At 47.6% G+C, this 18,566-nt stretch overlaps 1 protein-coding gene across 1 annotated transcript in view; it reads right to left on the reverse strand.

The window, feature by feature from the left end:
* Nucleotides 1–842: 842 nt before the first annotated feature.
* The window catches only part of TMEM145 (transmembrane protein 145), a 243,413-nt gene continuing 225,689 nt past the window's right edge, over nucleotides 843–18,566 (reverse strand). The window contains exons 15-16 of the mRNA XM_078651318.1: nucleotides 3,285–4,257; nucleotides 843–2,988 (exon numbers count right to left, since the gene is read on the reverse strand). Of these exons, the coding sequence (XP_078507444.1) occupies nucleotides 4,012–4,257 (246 nt within the window). The 3' untranslated portion in view covers nucleotides 843–2,988; nucleotides 3,285–4,011. The remainder of the gene's footprint in view (nucleotides 2,989–3,284; nucleotides 4,258–18,566) is intronic.

Raw genomic sequence — 18,566 nt, forward strand, 5'->3', positions numbered from 1 at the left:
GTGATTCACTCCAAGACCTTTGTAAACAAACATACCACTGACAAGTTTGAAAAGTCTGCAATATTTATTCATTACTGAGTAACATTCAGCCCAGTAACTCGTCTTTCATCGTATGAACAAAGCAAAAAGGTCACAAGTCATAGGACTCTTCCTAAAGCCCAGGGCTGAGGGTAACATGGCACAGTGGAGACCAGTCTGTGGACCCTGTGGAGGTTGTAGCATTAACCGCTTGAGCAGAGTCTTCGTCAATATATGATCATGAAAAGGATTTTACCTCTTACAGTCACTCTCAAACGCAACAACCTACTTCAGTCTTTCATAACATGCCAACATGAGACCCGACATGAGGCACCTCAGAGTACGCTAAGACCCGACATGAGGCCCCTCACAGTACGCTAAGACTCAACACGAGGCTCCTAAGGGTACGCTAAGCCCCAAAATGAGGCTTTTCAGAGTACACTAAGACCCGACATGAGGCTCTTCAGAATACAATAAGACCCGACATGAGGCTCTTCAGAGCACTTTAAGACCCTACATGAGGCTCTTCAGAGTACATTAAGACCCGACATGAGGCTCTTCAGAGTACGCTAAGACCCGACATGAGGCTCTTCAGAGTACGCTAAGACCCGACATGAGGCTCTTAAGAGTACATTAAGATCCGACATGAGGCTCCTCAGAGTACACTAAGACCCGACACAAGGCTCTTCAGAGTACGCTAAGACCCGACATGAGGCTCTTCAGAGTACGCTAAGCCCCAAAGTGAGGCTCTTCAGAATACACTAAGACCCGACACGAGGCTCTTCAGAGTAGTCTCAGACCCAACATGAGGCTCTTCAGAGTACGCTAAGACCCGACATGAGGCTCTTCAGAGTACGCTAAGCCCCAAAGTGAGGCTCTTCAGAATACACTAAGACCCGACACGAGGCTCTTCAGAGTAGTCTCAGACCCAACATGAGGCTCTTCAGAGTACGCTAAGACCCGACATGAGGCTCTTCAGAGTACGCTAAGCCCCGAAGTGAGGCTCTTCAGAGTACGCTAAGAGCCGACATGAGGCTCTTTAGAGTACTCTAAGACCCGACATGAGGCTCTTCAGAGTACGTTAATACCCGACATGAGGCTCTTCAGAGTACGCTAAGCCCCGACATGAGGGTCCTTAGAGTACGCTAAGCCCCGACATGAGGCTCTTCAGGGTACGCTAAGCCCCGAAATGAGGCTCTTCAGAGTACGCTAACACCCGACATGAGGCTCTTCAGAGTCTGCTAAACCCGACATGAGGCTCCTCAGAGTAGGCTAAGGCCCGACATGAGGTTACTCAGCGTATGCTGACACCACAAAACTGGTTTAAGTATCACTCCTGTACACACACCGTACACAGACACTCTCTCTGAGCACATACAACGTACACTCACATACCTGTCCACTCCCATTCTCAGTAAATACACAAAGTATGCACACTGTGCACACATCCGTTCTATTCCACGCCATTCTCTCTAAAGGATGTGCACACTCACAAATTCCATCTTCACCCATTAGACATGCTGACATCGTGTGAAGTCAGAACTATGTGCACACTGAGCAGGCAAACATACTTTCTGCAAACTATGCATAACTCACAGTCTTTGAACAATTAGTTTATATGCACACCCTTGCATTGCCTGCACGTACACAATCACACCTGCAAAATTCACATTCTTGCACAATCACATTCTCTGCATAGACTAAGCACCTGTGTGCTCTTTGTGTACACACAGACATAAATACAACACACGCCTCCTCTGTGCACTTCATACATGCTCACTGTCTACACAGAAATGTAAGGAGGTGCTGTATCAGCAGGCTACAAGAAAACAACATGCCAACTTGCAGAGATGAGACGTTTGTTAGGTTAGCTCGTTTGGTTGCTACCAATCAAGACCACACACTTCTCCTCTCCAGTGATTGAGTGGGGGGGCTCTTTGGCCCTGAAAGCTAACAACCAATATATGAGTTCTGTCAGTAAAAGTATATCTACAAAACTGCGTGCTTTGTCTTTTAAAAAGCTGCTCTTCATTTTTGCACATGTTATACTCACGTGTTCTCTACACATCATAAACACTGATATGTTTTGTCAACAAAAACACTTTGCTCTTTTCGCAATCTCCATCAGTCACTTTAACAAAGTTACAGCCCCTTTTCTGCAACCCAGTAAAGTTGTACAATCTATCTCCTCCGCAGCCCTCTGATACCTCCCCAGTCAAATCAAGGAAGCTCACGATCTAACCGCATGCAACAGATGGACATAGTGGGACACAGAAAATAATAGAAGGTGCTGGTCCTCGTAGCAGCTCCGGCTACTCAACCCTCAGACTTCCCAAGAAAGCAGGTAAATGTCCAGCCGAGCATTGGAGGTGCAAAGGACCCACCCATGAGAGACGTTCAGGAGGCTTCCATCTACCTTTTGGTGGATCGAGGGAAGGTTGGTTGGCATTGACTCCTCAGGTGGTGTGCGCCAGGTGATGATGCTCTGGAATCCCTGCTGCTGATAGAGTGGCCAGATGAGGGCTCCCAGAGCGGTCCTAAGGCAGCGAGATGATTCACCCTGGTGGTACGCATGCTGAGGACCTCCAGAAGCCCCCATGCTGGTACAACGCACAGGTCAGGGTGGGTCTTTATGCAGGGAGATGGGTCATGCAGGTGATGAGCATGTTAAGGGCCTCAAGAAGCCCTCCAGCTAGTGGAACAGCCTGGTGAGGTCTTACAGAATGGCCCTAAGACAGAGAGATGGTTCATGCAGTTAATGAGCGCGCTGAGGAGCTCCAGAAGCTCTCCAGCTGGAAGAGCAGCCAGGTGAGGTCTACCAGAATGGTCCTAAGAAAGAGAGAAGGTTCATGAGGTGATGCACACGCTGACGACCTCCAGACGCCCTACTGCGGGTAGACCAGCTGGATGTGGTCTCCTAGAATGGCCCTCAGAGAGATGGCTCATGCAGGTGGTGCGCATGTTGAGGACCTCCAGAAGCCCTCCTGCTGGTAGACCAGCTGGATGTGGTCTCCTAGAATGGTCCTAAGGCAAAGAGATGGTTCATGCAGCTGGTGAGTATTTTGAGGACCTCCAGAAGCCCTACTGCTGGTAGACCAGCTAGGTGTGGTCTCCTAGAATGGCCCTCAGAAAGATGGTTCATGCAGGTGGTGCGCATGTTGAGGACCTCCAAAAGCCCTCCTGCTGGTAGCGCAGCCAGGTGAGGTCTCCTAGAATGGTCCTACGACAGAGAGATGGTTCAAGCAGGTGATGCCCAGGTGGAGGACCTTCAGAAGCCCTCCTGCTGGTAGAACGGGCTGACCATGGTCCTAGACTGGGCCTTTGTGCCGAGAGATGGTTCATCCGGGTGGTATGCTTCCTAGCATTCCCCGAAAGCTCCGGTGCATTGTCAAGTTGGGAAGGTCCTAGTCTCACTCCATGGTCCTGCCTCAGCGGGAATGTTCCTCAAAGAGGCCAGTCCTAGTAGTGTGTAATGAAATACTTGGGTATCCCAGCAAGCCCTTCAGCTGCAGTGTATTTTTTGAGGGGCAGAGAAATCCTCCAGAAGGGGTGCTTTGACAGTCTGCATGATCAGTTACCCCAACAGGGCATCTGCTGTTGGAAAAGCCAAGTGGGGTACCCTCCTTCTCTACTCTCTCTTTCTTTATATATGTCTATATACACAAATATGTGCGTGCGTAAGAAACTCATGTACCAGATGGAACATGATTCACGTGGACATGGTCCAGACAATGTGCACATTCAGGCTCTCCAAGAAGAACTTTTGCTGACACAGCCGCTGGGGGCATTGTGCCTGTCTCGTTCATCATCCTTCTGTCTCTGAAGATCCTTCACCGGAGGAAAAGTTCATATTGATGAAGTTCTCTCTGCATGGGTTCTGGGGCACTGGGTATATTCACATGGGCCAGACTCGGTGGTATGCATGCTGAAGTACTCTGAAAAGTGGTGCTGATGGAATTAGTCTGTGGTGAGTTTCTAGGGTGAAGGGAATGCTCACATAGGCTGGGTCCCGGCCGTGTGCATGCTAAAGTACTCCGGGAAGCCATTGTGGCTGTGGACCTGTGGGGCATGGAGCTGGTAGGGGGGTGGTCTCGTCTCGCCCGTGGATGGCTTTAATATCAAAGGAGGCCCCGCCAGCTCAGACGTGGTGGTAGTTGTGGTGATCACACAGGTGGGACTTGGGTTTAGGTGGGTGTAGTGGAGAGTGGCCGTTGTCTCCTCCGCTGACGCTTTGAAGCCCTGAAAGAACAACAAAATAAAAGTCAATTAGCCTCACAAACTCAGAGACCAGGGTCCAAGCGAATATATAGCTGAAGACATTTCACAAGTTATGCTTGGGGTGAGGACTCCACCCCATTGTCAGTGTACGCTTCGCCCTGTCCTTAAAACCCACACACGTGAGCATGCTTTTTTTTCTACAAACATATTTTTATTGGCATTTAGTGCAATATCCATAAAGAGCGTTAACAATAACAATGCTCATCCTATCCCAAAAGACAAAACCCATCCAAGGCATATTTAGACTTGCGTTTGCTACTGTTCATCCCTGTACTCCATCCCCCGTTTCAAATTGTGGAGCTGTGCAAACGTTTTCCAGGACCTGTACAGGCGCTGGGTTCGAGATATCTTACGGCTCGCTTTTGCTTTACTTGGTATGGTGTTGGGGAAGAGCCAGCCAGGCATGCTCTATAAGTAAGTGTATGAAGGGTGTCCTCTAATGTATATCTCATAGTTTGTGAAAAAAAAAGGGGAAAAAGAAAGTGAAATGTGTAACTTGTGTGACAAACTAATTAATTTACTAGGTGGTAGAGTTGAGGCTATGTAGTCATTTCAGTAATGCACATAGAGGGGCCGATTAGGATGGCGGACGGACTTGCGTCCGTCCGCCACCCTTGAGGAGGAGGGAACGTCCGCAGGGGCTGCGGCGTTCCCTCCGTGCTGATTAGGATGTGACCGCCAGGGTGGCGGTCACATCCTCTATATTTAACATTGCGGCGGGTGCAGCTTCAAGCTGCACCCGCCGCAATGTTAAAAAAGCATGTTTTACATTTACATGCACAAAGCGGCCGGCACCGCACGGTGCCTGCTGCTTTGTGCACGCAAATGCAGGGGGGTACCATAGGTACCCCCCATGTGCACCCCCCACCCCCCATTCACCCAGGGGGCCCGCAACGGGCCCCCAAAGTGAATGTCCGTATGCTTTTCCATGGCGGAAAAGCCGCCGTGGAAAAGCATGTATTCACGAACATCCTAATATGGCGGACGGTGTCTCATAGACACCGCCTGCCATGTTATAGCTTTTCCGCCACGGTCGGAAGCCGACCGCGGCGGAAAAGCGGCGGACGGAATTCCAGACCCACCAGCCATCCTAATTTGGCGGTGGGTCTTTGGAGGCTCCGCAGCGGTTTTTCCGCATCCTCCAGGCCGGCGGACACTTCCGCCGGCCCGGAGGATGCGGAAAAACCGCCATCCTAATCGGCCCCTAAGTGTCCGGGGTACGTGAAGTATAGGGTGGGCAGCGGTGAGAAGGGGACAATTTCATTACAAGGCCAGAGGCTACATTACGCAATAACTTTTATTGCTGCCCAAGATATGCAGCCCTTTAAAGTGTAACAATTACATCATAAATAAAACATTCCACAGAGCAAGACAAGTGCCATAGCAACCAAGTAACTTCCTCTTTTATTCGCTGCTCATGGAGAGTTAAGTATACTTTCTTCATTTCTCCCCTATTGTATCTAATATTTATGCTAATGTTTTGATCTAACGATTGATTCTTCAGATTTGCCGTATTTAGGTAAGTAAGCTATTCACTACCAGTGTTACAAGCGAGTAAGATCTTCTTTGTACTACCCTTTTCAGGTAGATTTATTTATTGATTTCTACATCCTTCCAATCTATGGTTGGTTATTTTTCCTTACTTCTTTCTTCCTCTCCTTTACCGTCCGTCGCGTTTGTTCGCGCGGAGGCTGTTCTATGATTTTGTTTCTTTCTAACCGTATGTGTGGCTTAGATTCTGACTTTCCCATCGATTGCATTTTACGAGTTCGTCATTTATTTAATGACATTATAGACCATCTCGCCCCCTCTTCTGTTGTAGGGATTGTGTTTTGGGCTTGAGTACAATAGAAAATTCAAGAAAAGCTTACCGCTAAACTGGAGTTCAAAGCTCGAGCCTTCGAGCAACTCCGACGTTTCCTCTGGCTCTTGAATGCCAGAGGAAGCGACGCGCATGTGTTTCGTGACCCGCTCGCGAAAATGAGCGGGTTGGGGACAATCAAGGAGCAAATTTGGAGCCGGTGTGAGCCAGGATTTGAGGCTTGGACAGCTCGCGCTGTGCGTTTCCACGTCAACGCACAGCGCAGAGCTGCATCTTTCTTTTAACGGTCGGACAAGAGATACTACTCGTTAATACTCGATTTCATACGAGAAATACCGATAAGTTTAATATTTATATTTATATTGAATTTTGGGCCTTTCAATCTCACTTTTAAGTTAAATATATATATATATATCTCCATTTTGATTGGGATTATACTTCTAATGGCCGATAAATTAAACGAAGCTTGTGAGGCCCCTTTCACTGAGAATCCCTGAAGAGCCTGTTTGAGAATCAACTTAAATCCTCCCTAAAGGAGGCAGTTGAGGCGGCACTGTCAAAAAGAAAGAGGAAGATTCTTCAAGAGGACACGACTTCTTCAGATGAGGAAGAGCCTCTTCCCACAAAAGGGGGCAAGGTCTTAAAAAAGACCAAGCATCTTGATAATATTGGTAACCCACGCGGTACAAATGAGCAAGGTGTCCCAAGCGGCACAAATAGATCAGGCGTCCAAAATCGCACAAAGGCTACAGGTGTCCTACACGGCACAATTAGACATAGTGTCCCTTGCGGCACAAGAGACGTCATCCTTCTTGATGATGACGATTATTTGTCCCCTACTGATGATTTGGATGCTGATGAATAAATTTTTGATCCTTCCGAAAAATTGGATGATTTATTGGGTGATGATTTGATCCAATCCTCCACCTCTTGCTCTGTTAAAGATCCCTCTGGGGCGGAGATGTTTAACCCTTCGAATATTACTCACCCTAGAGGTTCCGATTGGTGGCCCCTTGACCACGTAGCCAAGTTTATAAAACTTTGGATCAGGAAACCCCTTGAGAGAGACTCACGGAACCTAATGAAATCGGAATGCCCTAGACCTTTCCTTGACAATAAAGCAGCCTTGTCACCGATACTAGATCCTGAGTTATTGACCTTTCTTTTTAAAACTGGGAGAGACCCTCGTAAGGGTATTGAACGCTGTCTGAAACAGTGTCAAGATAAACTCTTAGACACGTTAGGTCCTCTAGCGAGAATTCTAGATCTTGCGGAGGAATCCGCTATTAATGGTACTCCGGTTGATACTGAACTCTTAAGAGGTTGTAGTCAATGTGCCTTATGCCTCCTTGGTAATGCCAACGCTAGCCTCACATCTGAAAGACGTAGAGGAATCCTGATTCGAATGAACCCCAAGTTGGGGGACCTAGCAAATAAGGAAGTCGAGGGAGACCCTAATGGACTCCTCTTCGGAGATTCTTTTATTAAGCTCCTTGGTAAATACGTATCTATCTTCTCTGCTTTTAGCAGAGCTCAAAGTAACATGAGAAGGATGTTTGGAGGTAGACAGATTTTTGGAAGGGCTGACAGAGGAGGGCCATCTGTCAGCCGAGGATACAACAGGCCCTTTTATCAGAACCAACGTGGAAGATACTTCAGAGGGAACAATTCCTTTTTCCCTCAGAGAGGACGCAACTACCGCAATCGTGGAGGCGGTAACAACCGTGCCAAATTCCAGAGTCAAGGAAATCAAGGTAAAAACCTCTCCTTTTGGTTCTTTCCCCCCAAAGGTAGGGGGAAGACTTGCTTCTTTCAGCGAAAACTGGCTATTAATAACAAACGATGTATGGGTTCTAGGTGAAAGGTTTCAAAATAGATTTAGTCTCTACTCCTCACCAGACCTCACCCCCCCAAAGAATTAATTTTATACCACGATCAATCAACCCTAGTAGACGAGGAGGTTCGTCAAATGCTGGAAAAAGGGGCAATTTTCATTGTAACGAAGGCTGGCCCCGGCTTTGTGAGCACAATTTTTCTCGTGAAGAAAAAAGACAAAGGTTGGCGTCCCGTAATAAATCTAAGGCTTTTGAACTCCTTCCTTGTGTATAGACACTTCAAGATGGAAGGTATCCACCTTTTGAGAGATATTCTCCAGGAGAAAGATTGGCTCATAAAGCTAGATCTGAAAGACGCTTACTTTACTGTCCCTATGGATACGGAATCTCAAAAATATCTGAGGTTTGTATGGAAAGATGTAACCTACCAATTTCGATGCCTTCCTTTTGACCTTTCTTCAGCTCCTTGGTGTTTCACCAAGATAATGAGACCAGTTGTTGCATCTCTAAGAAGAAGAGGAGTTCGTTTGATTATATATCTGGACGATATCTTATTGATGTCCCAGAAACAGGAGGAACTCCTTCTCCATATGAGGTGGACTGTGGAACTTCTGGAGTCTTTAGGTTTCATTATCAATGTAGAAAAATCAGTCATGACTCCTTCGCAAAATCTAGAATTTCTAGGTTTTCAAGTAAACACTTCCTTGGCTCAACTCCAACTTCCTTTAAAGAAATTGTCCAAAATAAAGAAGGAGGTTTCCTATGTTTTATCGAAAGATTTGGTGAGTTTAAGGGAATTAGAAAGAGTAGTCGGTCTCTTGTCGTCATCCATCCAAGCGATCTCTCCTGGACCGCTTCACTACAGAGCCCTTCAGAGACTGAAATCCACGGGTCTGAGGAAAGATCTTTGGTATTCAGACAAAATTCCCTTATCTCCGGAGGCTCGGGCCGATCTTCTTTGGTGGCGGAACAACCTAGACAGTTGGAACGGAAAAGCCATATTCGGGAACACGCCGGACCACATTTTGGAATCCGACGCGAGCAGTTTAGGCTGGGGTGCCAGATTGGGAAATTTAGAAACAGGTGGAAAATGGTCCCAATAGGAACTACCTTTACACATAAATTGTTTAGAGATCACCGACAGCTCACCCAAATATACCTTGGTGACTTCAACCTCCACTGGAACGATCGCAATGATGCGGTGGTAAATAGTCTCAAAAATTTCCTCAAAGCCCTGGACCTCACACAAGTATGCAACAGCCCGACCCATGAGAAAGGTTCTATCCTCGACCTCATCATCGCCAAAGAGGACGCTATTCTACTTGAATCTATCCAACCCTGTGACTGGTCAGACCATCATATCGTCACATTCTTCATCAATGAAAAAATCAAACTCAACACGACTCAATCCTCCAGACCTAAAATATGGAAAAGAGACCTGAAAAAACTCAACCCAGACTCCCTACCCCCGAACAGCCGCGACCTACTGCTCCCTCCTACGGGCGCTACAGACGTCCAATCCTTGACTGATCACTATCTAAATGCGATGACGTCAATAATTAATGAGGCTGCTCCCATGCAGCTAAAAAGAGTCTCCGCTAAAATATCCAATCCGTGGTACGACGGGAGTCTCAATGAAGATAGACGAGCCATGCGAATGGCAGAGCGCACTTGGAGAACAGCTCCATCGGCACTGCACCTGAAAAGACTGAAGAAAAAGAGAAACGCCTATTTCAGGAAAATAAAGCGCTCAAAAGCAAACTTCTTCAGCCTCCAGCTCGACCAAGCAAAAAACAGACCAAGAAAACTGTTTGAGCTAATCAGAACACAAGCCAAGGAACAACCCCAACCTATCAGCTCCTTTGACAAAGCGCCCTCTTGTGAAGACTTCGCAGCTTTCTTTACACACAAAACTGACAACATAAAGAGTGATCTCAGCATTGACGCAAGCCACTACAACACTCCCAACTGCATAACACCCACTGAACTAAAAAACAATGCTACGTGGTCATCCTTTGACACCTACTCTGAAGAAGAAATAGGCAAACTGCTCAGCACCTTGAAACCGTCCAATCACCTCACGGATCCCCTCCCTGCCAACGCTGTCAAAGACTTCACCCCATGGCTCCTTCCACTGTGGACTAAAATTATCAACAGCTCGCTACAGCAAGGATACATCCCTGACTCCCTCAAAGTTGGACAAGTCACACCTTTACTAAAGAAACCTTCCGCCGACCCATCCGACCTAAACAACTACCGTCCCATTACCAATATTCCCACTCTCGCCAAACTATTGGAAAAATGTGCACAACTGCAGCTGACTAAACACATTGATCAGTTTGATCTCCTCAACGCTCATCAATCAGGCTTCCGAGCAGGACACAGTACTGAAAGTGCTATGACCCACATAATTGATGACGCGCTACAAATGCTAGATCAAAATGATACCTGCCTCCTCATCCTTCTTGATCTCTCATCAGCATTAGACACCGTTAAACATGAGAACTTACTCGAACTTTTGAACACAAGAATGGGTCTATCTGGGACTGTTCTCAAGTGGTTCACCTCCTTCTTACACAACAGGTCGCAGAAATTCAAGAGTAACAACCTAATGTCCTCGCCAATACCTGTTACGTTAGGTGTCCCTCAAGGATCCTCCCTTTCACCAACTTTGTTCAACCTAGTTATGGAACCCCTCACCACCTTGCTACAAGCATCCAATGTACTTTTTCACATGTACGCAGATGACACCCAATTATATCTCAAACTACAATCTCCCAATGACATTTTACTCCTGAACTCAACAATCAAAAGCACCCAATCCTGGCTTGCCAATAACCATCTCAAACTCAATGCCCTGAAAACAGAGTTCCTTTTGATCTCACCTCCCGCGAAGATCTCTACTTCCCAAACGTGGCTTAAACAGCTAACTGCACTCAATGTCCTACCCACCATCGTGGACTCAGCAAAATCTCTGGGCATAACTCTCGACTCCAATCTCAACATGCAGCATCATATCAGCAAGGCTACTAAAGGTGCGAACTTCCAAATCAATACACTGAGGAAACTGAAACCCTTCCTACCAGCCAAAGACTTCCAAACTGCGGTACAAGCACTAGTAATTCCGCGAATTGAATACGGCAGCATCGCCCTCTGCGGTCTCCCACTAACCACTACTGCACCCCTAAGAGCCTCTCTAAACGCTGCAGCAAGACTCATCACTGGGTCAAAAAAACACTCGCATATCACCCCCGACTTGAAAGCCCTGAACTGGCTGCCTTTTGAAGCCAGAATACATCTGAAAATTGCCTGCATGACACATAAGGCTATACACTTGAGCTCTCCCGGATACCTCAATCAGAAGCTGTCAATCTCTGGCGGCTCTAGATACACTAGAGGCACAAACAATCTGCTGCTAAAACCTCGAAGATTCAGGAAGGAAAAAACGTATAAGCGCTCTTTCTCAGGAATGGCACCCAGGATCTGGAACTCACTCCCTCCTGAAACAAGGCTCATCTCATCAATCACACTTTTTAAGAAAGAAGTAAAAGCTCTTCTCATGGCCAAATACACTTGAGCTTTCAACTTGAAACTATAAAGGATCGGCACCGATCTATATTACCCAGCTCGATCCCGATGACTTTGTGTTTTTTCCTGTATTATTCTGCTACATCCCTACGAATATGTGTTTTACCTTTATTATTGTTTCCACCTACTATTATGACTATGTACTTGCATTATTGTTTCACCTGTACTATTATGCTCCCTCACGTATTCTTTCTTTTGTTTGGTATTCCCTGCTCTGTAAAGCGCTCTGATATCTGCAAAGATCTTGTTCGCGCTATATAAAACTTTCAAAATAAAAAAAATAAAAGAGATGATGGCGAGCCTAAATGCTCTTATGAGTTTCAAATCAATTTTGAAGAACAGTGTAGTCTTGATCAAATTAGACAATTTTACAGCCGTCTCCTACATCAACCGTTTGGGAGGAGCGAAGTCTATTCTTTTGGCAGATCTAGCCAAGAAAATTTGGTATTTCTGCTGGAAGCAGAAAATTACGTTGAGAGCGGAATTCCTTCCGGGCCATCTAAATACCAGGGCAGATTGGAACTCAAGGTTCCTGAGAGACGCAAGGGATTGGAAATTGAATCCTCTGATTTTCAAGAAAATTCAGGACTTATGGGGTCCATTCGATGTAGATTTTTTTGCCAGCAGACTCACCTTTCAGATAGATCGTTATTTCAGTTGGAGACCAGACCCATTGGCATTGGCAGTGGACGCTCTTCTCCAACCTTGGAACACTCTCAATTGTTATGCCTTCCCTCCTTTCGCTCTAATCCAGAGAGTTCTTCTGAAAGTTTGTTCAGAACGATGCCGGGTTGTTCTGGTTACTCCCTTTTGGAATTCCCAAATTTGGTTCCCAGGTGTGATGGAATTGGCGATGGAAGTTCCTCGTTTTATTCCAGGGAATTTGGATCTCCTTCTGGGTCTAGAAGGAGACTTTCATCCTCTTCTCTTAGAAGGAAACATGAACCTTCTTGTCTGGAAGATTTCAGGGGTTCTACAAGATACTCAGGCCTTTCAGGGCAGTCTAAGAGCCTTTTGGATGAATCATGGGCTCCCGGAACAAGGAGAAGATACACCGGTGCTTGGAAAAGATGGTGTAGTTGGTGCATGGAACGGAATTTGGATTCCGTGGAGGCACCTGTAGTGGATGTTGCTAACTTTTTAGCGGACCTTTTTAATTCAGGCCTTTGTTATAGAAGAGTTAATTGCTATAGATCAGCAATTTCTGCAGGTCATTCCTTGATAAATGATTTTTCAATTGGATCCAATCCTTTGATTCGTAGGGTAATGAAAGGCATAAGACTGAAACGTCCTCCTAAACCCAAATATAGTTCCATGTGGAACGTGAATGTTATTTTTGACCTTTTTTCATCCTGGCCGGACAATTGTTTCCTTACAAGAAAACAGTTGTCCTTTAAACTAGCTACTTTACTTTGTTTAATCTCTTTCAGGAGAGTATCTGATGTTAAAGCATTAGAGATATGTAATAGATTTTATTCTCCTGATGGAGTATGATTCGAGATTTGGAAGAGAACCAAGACCATGTCTGAGAACATATTTTACCCTTACTTTTTAGATTCTCCAAAACTGTGTGTCGTAAGTTGTATGAAAGCATATGATCAGAAAATGAGTATTTTTAGACCTTGTAATGAGAATCAATTGTTAATTTCTTTTATCAAACCTTATAAGGTGGTCTCTTCTGCGACAATTGCCAGGTGGGTAAGGACTGTTATGTTTGAGGCTGGAATAGATTTATCTAAGTTTGGCGCACACTCCTCTCGTGGCGCTATGGCGAGCAAAGTATTTTGGGGTGGGGGATCCCTTTCTGATATCCTGAAAGCAGCAGATTGGTCTAATGCCTCAACTTTTGTTAAATTTTACCTTAAACCTGTCGAACATGTAAGCAATGTTGCATTGAGAAGCTTTGAACTTGCATAATGTAGCCTCCGGTCTTGTAATGAAATGACGATTCTCCAATTAGCATGCAGAGAGACTCTTGATTTCATTAAAGACAACGGAGGCTGACATTATCCCTCCCACCACTCCCTGGTGGATGTTTTATTAAATATATCTTATATATCTTTGATTGTTTGATTAATATGTCCTTTGTTTTTAATCTTTTCTATCTTCCAAGACAAGTTTTACTCCTTTTGTTTTTTCCTTTTCAGATTCGGCTTCTTTATAAACCTTTTATTTTGATGGAAGTTCTTGAAACTACAGTCCTTTCCTTCGCAGCTCTAAGAGGAAGTTACTTGGTTGCTATGGCACTTGTCTTGCTCTGTGGAATGTTTTATTTATGATGTAATTGTTACACTTTAAAGGGCTGCATATCTTGGGCAGCAATAAAAGTTATTGCATAATGTCAGCCTCCGTTGTCTTTAATGAAATCAAGATTCTCTCTGCATGCTAATTGGAGAATCGTCATTCTCTCACGTCAGGTTCCAAGCCAGTGCTGCCCTCTAAACGTGCACTATCCACATTAAGGGGAATAAAATTATACATGGGAATAGTACCCATGTCTGGCTTTTTGTCTTTCAGTGTGCCGGGGTTAAGTTATGCTAGTGATCTATCTTTAAGCCTACCCAGTGGTGGTCGCCCAGGTTTTCCTTCTCCAACCCGGCTCATCCCTTACCTTAGCAGTGTTGTCATTACCCTCTTCCTCACTGTGATCGCGTTCTGGGTGTTCCCACGCCTCTAACATCTCCAGTGCTCTGCGATAGGGCGCTGTCTCAGCCCCCTCATCTCTTCCCTCGCCAGAGATCTACCCCCAGACCCGGCCCAATAGGTCATATCCCACTTCCAAGCTCTGCTTCCCTACCCCCCTTCTCTAATTACTGGCGGCCGCGTCGCTGGCATGCCAAAGCAAGCCCGTCTGCACCCGTCCGCGACCCAACCACGACCAACGCCAGAGACCTTGGACCTCCAACCTCCAACCTCCCACCACTACAACTCAGATGCCCTCCTCGAACTCAACCCGGGAAGGAACAACAACTGCCAGTTGTCCACACCGAACACCACCCACGGCCAGTTCTCCTGCTGCCACTGCTGCCAAACCTTCACCACTCTCCGCTCCACCACAGTCGCCGCCCCCACGCTGGATGGCAACACCACCAAAGCCCAGAAGTGCATCCTCCTAAACATACGCTCCCTGCACAGGCATGCTGTAGAGATTTGGGACCTCCTTTACACCCTATCGCTAGATGTCACCTTCTTCACGGAAACCTGGCCCAATGCCTCCGCCACCTCAACATCGCCATTGCCAACCCCAACGGATACAAGATCCAGAGGAAAGGCCTCCCCAACCGCCATGGAGAAGGATTCACCATCGCACACAAGAGCACCCTTCGACTCTCCACCTCCACCACGAATGACTCCCCCACCACCACCGAACACCTTCACTTCCAGATCCGGACCAACCCTAGAACGACCCTACGCGGTACCCTCGTCTACAGGCCCCAAGGGACCTGGAACAGCTTTCAACACCACCATCATTGTAATCATCGCACCCCACGCCATCACCTCCACGGACTACATACTCATCTGAGACCTCAACTTCCACCTACACAACCTCAACAACCAGAACTCTCCACCCTCCTGGACAACCTCGCCAACCACAGACTGCGAAAGCTCGTCACCACCGCCACCCACAAGGCAGGACACACCCTCAACCCCATCTTCTCAGAAGACAACAACGTCCACTTCAGCCACACCTCGCAGCCCCTCTGGACGGACCATCACTGCGTTCACTTCCTCGTCAACAAACCCACCACCCACAAACCCACCCCCGCCCTCCACGAAGGACCTGGAGCAATATAAGCAAGAAGCACCTCTATCCCACCCTCAGCCGCGACGCCCCCTCCGCTTCGACCGATGCCAACATCGCCGCCAAAGAACTTCACCGATGGATCACCAATTGCGCAGACGAACTCGCGCCCCTTTGCAAACCCAACAGGCAGCGCACTAGGAAGGCCACCTGGCTCACCACTGACCTCCAAGAATCCAGACGCACCGGCAGACATCTTGAGAAGAATTGGAGAAACAGCAAATCCTCAAAAGACCGCACCACATACAAGAACGCCATGACAGAACACCACCAACTCATCAGATCAACCAAAAGGACCTTCATCCAAAACAAGATCATAGCCAACTCCAGCCTTTCGAAAGAACTCTTCAACATCATCCAAGAATCCACTAAACCCCCCAGCGAAGCCACAGACATCACCCCCTCCCAAGACCCCTACAACAATCTCAGCGCCTACTTCCATCTGAAAATCAAGTCCCTCTATGACTTCAATGAACTGACACCAGACGGTAAAACCATGCACTCCCCCAGCTACGCCAGTCAACCCACCATGTCCGCCTAGACCCCAGACACCACAGAAGACACCGAATCAACCATGAAAGGCATCCACTCAGGAGCACCCATGGACCCATGGACCCCTGCCCTCTGCACATCTTCCACAGGGCAGCCGCCGCCGCCATCGCACCCAAACTACAATGCACCATCAACACCTCCCTCCTAACCTGTACATTTCCACAGGACTGGAAACGCGCAGGAGTCAAGCCACTCATGAAGGAACCATCAGCAGACCCCTCGAACCTCAAGAACTACCGACCCATCTCTCTCCTCTCCTTCATGGCCAAAGTCACAGAGAAGATCGTCAATGCCCAACTAACAAAATTCTTTGAAGAGAACTCCATTCAGAACCCCTCCCAATCCAGATTCCACAGCAACCACAGCACCGAGACCGCCCTACTCACAGCCAGAGACGACATCCACACCCTCCTCGACCAAGGCCACACCACGGCCCTGATCCTACTTGACCTCTCCGCAGCTTTTGACACCGTCTCCCACTGCACTCTCACCGCCAGACTCCACGACACCGGCAAACAGGGAACCGCCCTCGAATGGCTCCGCTCCTTCCGCACCGGCAGAACCCAAAGAATCAGATTGCCACCATTCCTCTCTAAACACACAGAGATCAACTGCGGAGTACCTCAAGGATCATCACTAAGCCCGATGCTCTTCAACATCTACATGGCCCCCTTAGCCACCATCGTTAGGCAGCACGGACTCAACATAGTCTCCTACGCCGATGATACCCAGCTCATCCTCTCCCTCACAACGGATCCCCCACCACCAGACTTAACTTCCAGGAAGGAATGAAGGACGTCACATCCAGGATGAGCAGCAGCTGCTTGAAGCTCAACTCGGATAAGAAAGAGGTCTTCGTCCTCGGACCCTCTCCCACCGCATGGGACAACACCTGGTGGCCCACCGCCCTCGGCAGCCTGTCCACGCCCACCGACCATGCCCGGAACCTCGGCATCGTACTTGACTCCTCCCTCTCCATGACCCTATAGGTCAACACCATCACCTCCAACTGCTTCGACACCCTCCGCATCCTTCGCAAGTATATCTCCCCGAATCAAGAAAGACCGTCACCCATGCACTAATAACCAGAAGACTGGACTACGGAAACGCCCTCTATGCCAGAATCAACAAGTCACTGCTCCGTAAACTCCCGACCATACAGAACACCGCAGTTAGATTCATCCTCAGCATCCCTCGACAAGAACACATCTCCCAACACCTGCGTGACCACCACTGGCTCCCTGTAGAGAAGAGAGTATCTTTCAAGATACTCACCCACGCCTATAAATACCTCCACAACACCGGACTACAATACCTCAACGAAAGACTATCCTTCCACGTACTCAAGAGGAACCTCCGATCCACAGACCTCGCCGAAACCCCACGCATTCGCAGAGCCAGAACGGGTGGAAGAGCCTTCTCTTACATTGCGGCCAAGTCCTGGAACGAGCTCTCGGTTGACATCAGACGTGCCCCCTCTCTGCACATCATCAGGAAGACCCTCAAGACCTGCTTACCCTGCTTACCCTTGCCCCCCGCCCCAGCACCTTGAGACCCTCATGGGTGAGTAGTGCGCTTAACAATTCCCTGATCGATTGATTGATTGAATTGTCAGTCCAGTCACAGATTTCCAGGTCTTCGCTATTCGTCTTCTAGCCAGGACCAATGTCAGGTCCAGGAATCTACTGCCCAACTTCCATTTAAGAGGACAGGGGAAAAGCCCCAGCAAGCACACCCCAACTGTGCTTTCCAATGTGTGATCCACTGCTGTCCCCGAAAACTGCAAAACCTCCTCCCAAAACCCGGAGAATAAGGCGCAACCCCAATTCATGTGTACAAAGTCTGCATCAACAGGGTCACAAATCTGACATTTGCATGTGTCTCCCCCATAGGCCATTTGAAGTTTATGATGAGTCATATAGGTCATATGGGGGTAATTGAATTGCATATACATCAGTCTTGTGTTGTGTAAGACTTTTTTAGGGAATGCTAGGATTTTGGCCCATTCCGGGTCTGTGGCGTCTTTATCTAAGATGATCTCCCAGCAGTTGCGCAATTTCTTCAGAAGTGTACAAGCCATCTCCTGTTGCGAGGCGTACAGCCATTTTACCTGGTGTCTTGCTGTGCCCAACGTGAGGACTGAGTGTAATACTGCGTGTACTTCAAGCTCTTCCTGGTTCACACCCAACAGCTCCCTGAAGGTACGCAGTACAAACTCATAGGTTAAGAATTAGCCTTTCTGTACGTCATAGCTCTCCAATAGGTCTCCAAATGGGGCCAGGACTGAGTGCTGATAGCAGTCTCCCACCGATTCCAGTCCAACCTCGGTCCATGTAATCAGCAGAGCTGGGGTTAGTATCAACCTTGGGTTTCACCAATGGTAGGACCGGAGTGTACAAGAGGGTTTCACCCATCTTAAACCGACAACGTTGCCAGCAGCGTAAGGCTCCAGTTTGTAACAGAGATAGGTGGGGGATATGTACTGCAGGGTCAAGCATTTTAGCTAATAGTAAGTCAGTGCAGGTTCTAAGAGCTGTTAGATCCGTTCCCTCCGGGCCCGTACCCACCAGCCACTGTGCCAACCATTGCAGCTGGGAGGCCAGGGAATAAAACTCTAAGTTTGGCACTCCAGGGAACCCTTCTATGGATGGGCGTTGTAAAGTCGCTAAAG

Source organism: Lissotriton helveticus, chromosome 7, assembly GCF_964261635.1.
Source record: "Lissotriton helveticus chromosome 7, aLisHel1.1, whole genome shotgun sequence".
Taxonomy (NCBI): domain Eukaryota; kingdom Metazoa; phylum Chordata; class Amphibia; order Caudata; family Salamandridae; genus Lissotriton; species Lissotriton helveticus.